At 50.4% G+C, this 11,386-nt stretch overlaps 1 protein-coding gene across 1 annotated transcript; it reads left to right on the top strand.

Moving 5' to 3' along the window:
* Positions 1 to 212: 212 nt before the first annotated feature.
* LOC112085481 lies at positions 213 to 1,693 on the top strand. Its single transcript, XM_024154698.1, has 4 exons — positions 213 to 562; positions 607 to 929; positions 1,160 to 1,297; positions 1,371 to 1,693. The coding sequence occupies exons 1-4, from the start codon at positions 213 to 215 to the stop codon at positions 1,691 to 1,693; spliced, it is 1,134 nt and encodes a 377-aa protein (XP_024010466.1).
* The last annotated feature ends 9,693 nt before the right edge of the window (positions 1,694 to 11,386 follow it).

Raw genomic sequence — 11,386 nt, forward strand, 5'->3', positions numbered from 1 at the left:
AGACGTTACGAGGCGCAGAACTCGAGAAGTCGCAATGATTCGCTTTTCTTCTATAAATAGGGCTCAGCTCTCCCCATTTCTTACTTTCGCTCCTACTGCCAAGGTATTTGCTCTCCCTTCTCTCTAAATTTTCTTCTTTCTCTCTCTAGGATTTCCGGTCACCGTCCACCGTGCTCTCTCGTCGACGGTTATTTTTTCGAGCTGCTCCGACAATGTCTTCCGACTCCTCCTCCAACTCTGAAGCCGCTATTCTTCCCGAACACTGTAGGGAGGAAACTTCAACTGACCTCTCGAGCTCGGGATCTACAGAGCATTCTTCGAACGCTTCTTTGGTTCGGAAGAATTCCTGGGTCGTCGAGGTCGGCTCTAGTAGTCGTGTTCCGATTCGAGCTCCGGAGCGGATGGATTGGAATCTCTGCGAGCCCGAGGGCCAGGTTCCCACTGACTTGGTCCCGGGACAGGAGCCTGACGTGAAGACAGATGAGGATGCTATACTGCGTGAGGTTGGGGATGGAGGAGCGCAGGATCCGAACGATGATGATATGATGCCGATCATAGATCGGCCATGCATATGCGCTCCAATGAAGTCTACACTATCATCCCCAGAGACAGTTCGGGCGCTATGTTGATCGGCGGGGCCCCTCCTGGGATCATAATCCAAATTCCCGAACCGGAAGAACGCCCTTGGGATGCTCCTGAGGACTTCATCTGCGTCTACGAGGCATATTTCCGCGAGGCCGGATTGACCTTTCCTCTACCGCGCCTGCTGTTCGCCTACTGCAATCGTCGCGGCTGCGCGATATCACAACTCCAGCCGGCGATGATAGTCAACTTTGTCGGGATTCTCCAGCTCGGGCGTGACATCCATGCTCACATCAACGTTGCCCAGTTCGAGGAACTTTTCATCATGAAGGTCTCGCAAGCCAAGAGTTGGTTTTTGTCGGTGAATTGCAACCCGAAGTTTGACTTGGTCACCGGGAACAAAGCTAGCAAGTTTCCGGACTAGGACAAGAGTTACTTTTTTGTTCGCGTTGACTCATGTTCTGCTGAGAATCCGGAGAGCACGTTCCGGACTGGCTGGAGTGTCGACTTTGGTACATATCTCACGGTTCATCTCTCTGTTCCTTGACTGACTCTAACCGTTTTTTGCTTTGTGCAGATCGCCACGTTCCAGGGTTCCTGCAGCGTTCTCTTACAACTGACTTAGCGAAGCAACTGAGCCTTGCCGGTCAGCATCGTTGGCCCCGAGCTTACCAGGAGAAGATCGATCGGCGGATAAAGAGAGCTCAGGAAAGAGGTGTGAATTCTCGAATCGATCTCCTTAAGTTAATTGTTTAGATCATGGATGATGTGTTTCGTTTTACTTGTAGCTAAAACTAAGGCCGAACCCAGCTCGTCGAGACCGGTACCAAAGAAAAAGAACCCGAGGAAAAGCAGCAAGAAGAGTCGGAGGAGGATGGCTTTTGATAAATCGGACATCCCGATGATGAACTTCGGGGCTGACGAGGAGGACAATGCCCTGATCGACATCGTAGGTCTCGACGGGAACGAGGTCGGAAATGATAATGAAGTCGGTGACAGGAACGAGGTCGACAACGTCCCGGTCGGTCCAGCTGATCCTCTGGTTCCAATTACGGATTCAGAGGTCGAAGCGGTGGGGACTGGCGTTCCTGAGGCAACTCCTAAGCCTTAAATGGAGGAAGGCGAGATTGGTGAGCAGGACGAGGACGACCTCACCATTGCCGACCGCGCTCGGAGGAAGAAGGGCAAGTCCTCAAAGAAATCCTCTCGGAAGAGGGGCAGTGACCCCGAGATGGCCGTGAGCGAGGGGACGCTGGTCCTTCATGGAAGGGACATTGGTGGATCGTCCACCGCTTCTCAGGGTCCTCCCGCGGGTCCGGCAGCCGAGACTGGGAACCCGAGGTCGTCAAAGAGGCGTCGAGTTTCAGACGCGTCATCTTTCTCGGTCCGCCTCAACTACAACAAGGAGCGGTCCTTCTTTGACGACGCTTCTGCCTGCGCCGAGCTCTTCAGGCAGATAGTTTCGGCTTCATCTCCGATGCCCAAGACTAAGGATCTCTTCCATCCCAAGTCTTATGCCCGGGTCGCGAGATCTGCCTCCGCTGTAAGTTTCCTTTTTATTTAGATACTTAGGCATTTTAATTTCGATGCACTTCTGGCCTTATCTTGATTTTCAGCTCGTCTGCGACACCAACGAGCTTGTCAGGGAGTACGATTCTGAGGTCGAGAGGCTGAGGAAGATCAACGCCGAGGTCGCTGCCGAGAGGGCGTCTTTGGAAGTGTCGTACCGAGATGAGAAGGAAAGGTACGAGGCTTCTGTGCTGGCCTTCACCGAGAAGGAAAAGGAGAACATTGCCTTGAAGGAGAAGGTCGGAGCTCTGGAGAAGCGGATTGCCGAGCTGGAGGGGGATATGGATGCTCTGTCCAAGTCGTTCAAAACGAGCGAGCTCGAGAGGTGGAAGTACCGAGACGCCAAGTGAAAGGGCAGAAAGATGATGGCCGCGCTTAGGGGCAAGTGCGAGGGGAAGCTGGCCAAGATGAAGGACTTCATGGACAAGTCCGAGCTCCGGAAGGCGCCGTTCCTCAAGCTCAATCAGGCAACTGCTCTGGTCGGCTTCTGCGACTTCCTCAGGCGAGAGCACAACATGATCGTTCCGCCTCACATCGTGGAGATGTATGGGCGCAGGATCAAGAACTGCACGAAGGAGGGCGATGATGTTCCTCTCCCGCAGCTCAAGAATGAAGACTTCATTCTCCCGAGTGACGACGACCTCATCCCAAGGATCGTGCTTCCGCCAGGATTGCAAGTTCCGGAGGGCTTGGACCAGTTTGGTTCGAATTTCAAGTCCATCTCGGCTGATCGGGCAGTGAGTCTGAAGAGTCCGGCGTCTGTTGCTCGCCAATGAATCCCTTAGTTTTTTTTTTGTTTTATATCATGTTATTCTAGGTTGTAAAGCTATCTCACCTGCACAGTTTGGGTCTTAATGAATTGTTTTGGTCGCCGGTTTTTGGCGTTGTATTGTTGCCGTCTAGTTCGGCAATTTTTCGGGTATTAATGAAATGAGTGCGGTTTTTTACTTAGAATTTTCTTTCCTCGTATTTTATTTGCGAACTGTTGGGAGTTCGGCTCATTTTCATTGAATTTGGAGAGTTCGTGATGTTATTGTGACGATGCGGACGAACTCGAGAGGCTTTTCCGAACTTGAATCGTGGTTGATGGATTGCTATTCGGAAAAGCGAGTGAGGATTGGGTTCCGGCTTTGAATGAGGGGGCATCATGCGGATGCGGGCGAGACTCATCTCGGCTTTTGAAATTGTATTCGTGGGGAATACTTAGTTCGATCTCCTGGCCGGGGAGTCGATGTGTGGAGTTAGTTAAAAAGATGGATTTTATTGGATTTATAGCTGGACTCGAAATCGAGCTGCCTACGTACCCTTTTGCAAGGGATCAAGCCACTCGTAGTTTAGTTTACAAGGGTGAGTTCGGCCGGAGCCGGACTGGTTTTTTTTTTTTTTTTTTTTCGACGCGCTGGTTGCGGTAGAATGATTAGTCCGAGCTCGCGGTGGCTGGGACTTAATAGTAATATCGTTTGAGGTTGGCTGAGTTCCATGATCGCGGGATCGGTGTTGCGTCGAGTTGCATGAGTTCGTATACCCCGGGCTTGACGATTCTCATTATCTGATATGGGCCTTCCCATTTCGTTCCCAGCTTGCCCGCATTTAGCTCCTCGGTGTTGTGGAATACCTTGCGGAGAACGAGGTCGCCTTCGTCGAAGTGTCGGCCTCGCACTTTCTTGTTGTAGTACCGAGCAGCGAGGTTTTGATAGTTCTGGATTCGGAGGAGAGCTAAGCATCGCTGTTCTTCCAAGGTATCAAGGTTGTTGATCATCATCTGGTCGTTGAGATCGGGGTTCTCGGGAAGCACGGAGTATCGTAATGTTGGAATGCTCACTTCTGCCGGACAGAGTGCTTCAAGTCCGTATGCCAAAGAGAAGGGAGATTGTCCGGTCGATCGTCGTGGAGTAGTTCAATGCGACCATAAGACTCCGTCGAGCTCGTCCGCCCAGGTGCCTTTCTTAGCTTCGAGATGCTTCTTTATACCGTCCAGGATGGTCTTGTTAGTCGCCTCGGCCTGACCGTTACCTTGCGGGTAGCGGGGGGTCGAGAAACTAAGACAGATTTTGAATTTAGCGCACCCATCGTTGAACGTTCCAGTGATAAATTGTGGTCTGTTGTCCGTGACGATCTCATGCGGGATCCCGTGTCGGCAAATGAGATACTTCCAAACGAATTTTTGCACGTCCAGTGCGGTGATCTCGGAGTACGCTTCAGCCTCAACCCATTTCGTGAAGTAATCTGTCAAAACCAGGATGTACTGCTTTTGACTTGTTGATCGGCATAAAGGGCCTATGATGTCCATGGCCCACCGCATAAAGGGGTAAGGCGCCGTGCTGGTTTGCAGCAGCTCGGTCGGCACGTTGATTATTGGGCCGGGCCGCTGGCACTTGTCGCATTTCGTGACAAACTTCTCGCAGTCCGCGTTCATCGTCGGCCAGAAATAACTGGCTTTTTTGATTTTCAAGGCGAGAGACCGTCCTCCAGAATGATTACCACCAGATCCTTCGTGGATTTCTCTCATGATTTCGACTGTATCATTTCCGGTGACGCAGGCCAAGAGCACTCCGGAAGCGCTCCAACGGTATAACTTATCTTTATGCATTGTATAATGAGCGGCTCGGACTTTAAGACGGTGAGCAGCCCATTTATCTTCAGGGACTTTGCCGTTGAGAAGGTACTCTCGCAGCTCGGCTGTCCAATCTTCGGTGGGCTCGTTTCCTTGGTTTTCACTGGTCGATGGGCTGTGGATTCCTTCAGTTATGTGTTCGAAATCGTGATCGGCAGCTAGATCTTCAGGAACCTGTTCGGCATTCTTGCTCGTTCGTGCCGGATTCCTGCGTTGCGTATTCGGCGAGGTCGGGTTCGGGTTATCGTCGTAGTTCCGTCGCCGGGTGGCAACGTTGCATTCCTGTGCGGTTTTGATGCTTGGTTCCGAGATGCTTTCGACCGGGATTTTTCTCTTTATATGCGGGTCGGAACTGGAAGCTAGGGCTGCTAACGCTTCGGCAGACTAGTTCTCGCCGCGAGGGATTTTTGTGAGTTCAAACGCCTCAAACTTCGAGATGAGTGCCTTAGTCGTTTTCAGGTATGCATCCATCTGTTCGTTTTTGGTCGTGTACTCGCCACTTAACTGACTTGCGACGAGCTGCGAATCACAGAAGGCGTGAATATGTCGCACGCCGAGCTCCTGGGCTAATCGCAGTCCGGCAAGTTAAGCTTCGTATTCAGACTCATTCTTGGATGCTAGGAACTCAAGGCGGAATGACTGTTCGAGGATCTCGCCATTTGGTGACTTTAGGCGAATTCCGACACCTGATCCCCGATGTGATGATGACCCGTCAACATGTAATGTCCATAGCTCGTGGGGCGGCTGTTCGACGACGAACTCTTTAGGGAGCTCGATCAGAAAATCGGCGAGTACTTGGGATTTTGCACTGGTTCAATTCTTGTATTCTATGTCGTACTCGCTTAGTTCGACGGCCCATTTCGCGAGGCGGCCTGATTGGCTTGGACTGTGTAAAATGGTTCGGAGTGGCTGGTCGGTCAAGACTGTGATCGAATGAGATTGGAAGTATGGCCGAAGTTTCCGAGCAGAAACCACGACTGCGAGCGCCAATTTTTCTAAGGTCGGATATCTGACCTCGGCGTCACTTAGGGATTTGCTGACATAGAATATTGGACGCTGTTCCCCCCTGTCTTCGTGGACTAGAACACTGCTAACCGCCGATGTGGAAATTGCGAGGTATAAGAATAGCATCTCGCCGTTCTCGGGCTTAGCTAGGATGGGGGGAGTCGAGAGATACGTTTTCAGCTGCTTGAAGGCGTCTTCGCACTCGGCGCTCCAAGTATGATGCTTGTTACCTCGTAACAACTGATAGAAAGGCAGGCACTTATCAGTCGACCTGGAGATAAATCTGTTCAGAGCGGCGATCCGGCCTGTGAGTTTTTGCACTTCCCTTTTTGAAGTCGGGGAAGGTAGGTCCAATACCACGGATATCTGCTTTGGGTTTGCCTCGATGCAGCGCTCGGTGACGATGTAACCGAGGAACTCGCCTGCTGTTACGCCGATGGTGCACTTGGCGGGATTGAGTTTCATCCCGTATTCGTTCAGAATGTCGAAACATGTTGATAGGTGCGATATGTGGTCCTTGGCGTACAGGGATTTAACTAGCATGTCGTCAATGTATACCTCCACCGTTTTTCTGAGCTGACTGGCAAACATGCGGTTCACAAGTCTTTGATACGTGGCCCCCGCGTTCTTGAGGCCGAAGGGCATGACCTTATAGCAGTAGATTCCTCGATCTGTGATGAACGAGGTCTTTTCCCGATCATCCGGATGCATTAGTATTTGGTTGTACCCTGAGAAAGCGTCCATGAAAGATAACAGTTCGTTGCCGGCAGTCGCCTCTACCAATCGATCAATGTGTGGTAGTGGAAAACTATCTTTGGGACAAGCTTTGTTCAGGTCGGTGAAGTCGACGCAAATTCTCAATTTTCCATTCTTTTTCTTCACGACTACCGGGTTCGCTAGCCAGTCCGGGTATCAAACCTCCGTGATCGAGCCAGCTTCGAGCAATTTTTCGACCTCATCGTTAACTGCTTGTGCTTTCTCGGGTCCGAGCTTGCGTCTCTTCTGTTTGATAGGTTTGTATGTAGGATCGATATTTAACTCGTGGCAAGTGATATCTGGATTGATTCCGGGCATGTCGCTGATTGTCCATGCGAATGTGGAGACATTCTTCTGGAGGAAACCGAGTGCTTCCCGAATATTGTTGTCGAGTTCGGCCCCTATGCTGACACATTTTTCTGGATCTGTCGGGTCGATGCCGACTTGTTCAACTCGGCTCTGCTTAGGTGGTCCAAACTGGCTTACTGCGGCCGCACGGTCTTCCTGAAAGGGGCTGATGACGCATGTTCGTGCGAGACTGAGCTTGCACTCGGTTAGATGGCATAACCGAGACACGGTCTAGCTTCCTTTGAGGGTGAAAATCCCTGACGGGTTCGGGAACTTGACGCACTGATGGAACATTGAAGCGACGGCCTTCATGTCAAACAGCCATGGCGTTTCCAAAATCGCATTGTATATTGCTGGCTTGTTGAGGACTAAGAACTTGATCATTCGGGCCGACCCGCCGACATAGATGGGTATCTTCACCGTTCCTACTGTTCTTGTTTTCTCTCCGGTGAACCCGGTCAATAATTCCATGTAAGGCTTGATCTTGGAATCCGGAAAGTCCATATTCTTGAGTGTTTCTTTGAATATGACTTTTACCGAACTCCCCGTGTCGATTAATATCCTGCTTACTTCGACATCTCCGAGTTGAAGCTCAACGACGAGACAATCATTATGAGGCATATGCACTCCCTGCAGGTCGGCGTCGGTGAATAACAGTGGTACGGTTGTGACCGTTGTCTGGGGTTGCGAACTCGATGCCTGCCGGCTATACTCTTTCAGGGTTCGGATGGAGTAGTTGCATGATTCGAGGGCTCCCATAATCATATTGACCTTCTTCCTGGTTTTTGGTACATTCGTTTCTCTATTAGGTGCTTCGCGGTCTCGTTTAGGGGGAGCGACCTACTCTTCATCAGAATCGGCTGCCTTGGCAGCCTCTTGATTGCAGGGTTTGTTTGATTGCGGGTTCGGCCGCCGGGGTCCGGGTTTAGGCAAATCTGTAATGTCGATCTCGCCCTTGCAGAACTGTTGAAGTAAGTGTTGGTGGTACGCTCCGCTACCCGGTTCAGACTGGTTAAAGACCGAGACCGGCCCAATTGATCCCGGTTAACGACAGTCTTAGCCGAAATGGGCCTGGCCTGACAGCATGGCCCATAAGGAGACAGACCCATCAACAAGAGGCGGTGAGAGTCGACCGCGAAACCCTAAATCTTCTCCTCGCTTATGTACTATAAATAGAAGGATAGTTACTGTAGAAGGGATCTTTTTTTTTGGACCCGGGAGACATAGAGACCTCAATGTTATTGTATCTAGTTCGTCGAGAGGACCTCCGAACTGAACGAACTGCAAACTTGAAACTTAATTAAATAAAATCAATCTTCCGAACTCGAATTACCGAACCAACCCTAAATAGTTGAGAACGAACATGCGTCATCAGCCCCTTTCAGGAAGACCGTGCGGCTGCAGTAAGCCAGTTTGGACCACCTAAGCAGAGCCGAGTTGAACAAGTCGGCATCGACCCGACAGATCCAGAAAAATGTGTCGGCATAGGGGCCGAACTCGACAACAATATTCGGGAAGCACTCATCGGTTTCCTCCAGAAGAACGTCTCCACATTCGCATGGACCATCAGCGACATGCCCGGAATCAATCCAGATATCACTTGCCACGAGTTAAATATCGATCCTACATACAAACCTATCAAACAGAAGAGACGCAAGCTCGGACCCGAGAAAGCACGAGCAGTTAACGATGAGGTCGAAAAATTGCTCAAAGCCGGCTCGATCACGGAGGTTTGATACCTGGACTGGCTAGCGAACTCGGTAGTCGTGAAGAAAAAGAATGGAAAATTGAGAATTTGCGTCGACTTCACCGACCTGAACAAAGCTTGTCCCAAAGATAGTTTTCCACTACCACACATTGATCGATTGATAGAGGCGACTGCCGGCAACGAACTGTTATCTTTCATGGACGCTTTCTCAGGGTACAACTAAATACTAATGCATCAGGATGATCGGGAAAAGACCTCGTTCATCACAGATCGAGGAATCTACTGCTATAAGGTCATGCCCTTCGGCCTCAAGAACGCGGGGGCCACGTATCAAAGACTTGTGAACCGCATGTTCGCCAGTCAGCTCGGAAAAACGATGGAGGTATACACTGACGACATGCTAGTTAAATCCCTGTACGCCAAGGACCACATATCGCACCTATCAACATGTTTCGACATTCTGAACGAATACGGGATGAAACTCAATCCCGCCAAGTGCACCTTCGGCGTAACAGCAGGCGAGTTCCTCGGTTACATCGTCACCGAGCGCGGCATCGAGGCAAACCCAAAGCAGATATCCGCGGTATGGACCTACCTTCCCCGACTTCAAAAAGGGAAGTGCAAAAACTCACAGGCTGGATCGCCGCTCTGAACAGATTTATCTCCAGGTCGACTGATAAGTGCCTGCCTTTCTATCAGTTGTTACGAGGTAACAAGCATCATACTTGGAGCGCCGAGTGCAAAGACACCTTCAAGCAGCTGAAAACGTATCTCTCGACTCCCCCCATCCTAGCTAAGCCCGAGAACGGTGAGATGTTATTCTTATACATCACAATTTCCACATTGGTGGTTAGCAGTGTTCTAGTCCGCGAAGACAGGGGGGAACAGCGTCCAAATATTTCTATGTGTTGTAGATCGCTAAAGTTGACGCCGAGGTCAGATATCTCGAACCTTAGAAAAAGTTGGGCGCTCGCGGGGGGGTTTCCTGCTCGGAAAACTTTCGGCCCATACTTTCCAATCTCATTCGATCAACAGTCTTGACCGGACCAGGCCGCTCCGCTATCAGCTGGACCGAGCGGGAACGTTGTCGACCTCGTTCCCTTCACCGGCTTCATTATCATCGCCGACCTCGAGGCCGACGATGTCGATCAGGGCATTGTCCTCCTCGTCAGCCCCGAAGTTCATCATCGGGATGTCCGATTTAGAGAGAAAGGAGAGCAAATACCTTGGCAGTAGGAGCGAAAGTAAGAAATGGGGAGAGCTGAGCCCTATTTATAGAAGAAGAGCGAATCATTGCGACTTCTCGAGTTCCGCGCCACGTAACGTCTCGATTTCCCGCCTAAACCGACACGACTTTTCAGTTTCCCGCGAGCGAAAATACCTTAATACCCTTGCCGAAACGTCAGAGGAAAGAGTAGGGGTGTAAGTCGAGAATCTGATGTCACTGACCTCGGTCATTAGCCACTCCAACTTCAATTCGGCAAAAGTCAGTCAGGTCCATTTACTGAACTGGGGGGGACATACTGTTAATGGTACGCTCCGCTATCCGGTTCGGACCGGTTAAAGACCGAGACCGGCCCAATTGATCCCGGTTTACGACAGTCTTAGCCGAAATGGGCATGGCCTGACAGCATGGCCCATAAGGAGACAGGCCCATCAACAAGAGGCGGTGAAAGTCGACCGCAAAACCCTAAATCTTCTCCTCGCTTATGTACTATAAATAGAAGGATAATTACTGTAGAAGGGATCTTTTTTTTTGGACCCGGGAGACATAGAGACCTCAATATTATTGTATCTAGTTCGTCCAGAGGACCTCCGAACTGAACGAACTGTAAACTTGAAACTTAATTAAATAAAATCAATCTTCCGAACTCGAATTACCGAACCGACCCTAAATAGTTGAGAACCACAATCAACAGTAAGAAGTCCCTCAGATGTCGGCACTCCTCCGTGTTGTGCCCATATCGTTCGTGATACTCAAAAAATCGTTCACTTAGCGGCGTATCATCTTCTCTATTCCACGTGTTCCAGGATTTCGGTGGCCGTCCTGACTTATGGTTTGACGGTCCTGCTTGGTTCACTACTCCGCGTGGCTTGCCGGACTGGACTTTTGTTTCCGAGTTATCTTTGGTGGTTAAGGTCTGGTCGGGCTTTGACGCTGAGTATTGCCGATCGTTGGCGGCTTCTTCCTCTTCTTCCGCGATGAAGATGTTCGATTTGTGAAGCGCGTCCTCTAGTGTGAGCGGTCTGTTCCTGCAAAGTTCTTTATGAAAGGGTGATTTGTACCATGTTTTCTGGTATAGAGCTTCGAGGGCGGCTTCATCGTCCACCGTGCAGTGCGCCACGATCTGCTTGAAACGCGCCATGAAGTCTCGGAGTGATTCGTTTTCACCCTGTGATATCTCCCACAGCTCGGAGTTACGGGTTTTCTGCCCGATGAACATCGATAAATGCTTTGCAAACTTAGTCAAAAGCTCCTTGTAGTTATCAATGGAGTCGGCTTCCAATCTTGAGAACCAATCTAAAGATATGCCTTTGAGGTGTTCGACGAACAATTGGCATTGGATCGCGTCCTTCTGCTCGGCCGAGGTGAACTTCAGTCGGTTGATCACGATGCCGAACGAGGTAAGAAAATGCCTCGGGTCCGAGTTTCCTTCGTATGAACGTAGTTTAAACTTTTCTAGGTTGGGGACGGGGACGTTGGTGATTCGGGAAGTGAACGGTGTTTTCTGTGCTTCCTGGATTACGCGGTCAATTCAGTGCCGAAACTGATGGCTGATGGAAATTGGAACTGATCTCTCGCA

The sequence above is a fragment of the Eutrema salsugineum genome, unplaced genomic scaffold (assembly GCF_000478725.1).
Source record: "Eutrema salsugineum unplaced genomic scaffold, Eutsalg1_0 scaffold_3, whole genome shotgun sequence".
In the NCBI taxonomy this organism is placed as follows: Eukaryota; Viridiplantae; Streptophyta; class Magnoliopsida; order Brassicales; family Brassicaceae; genus Eutrema; species Eutrema salsugineum.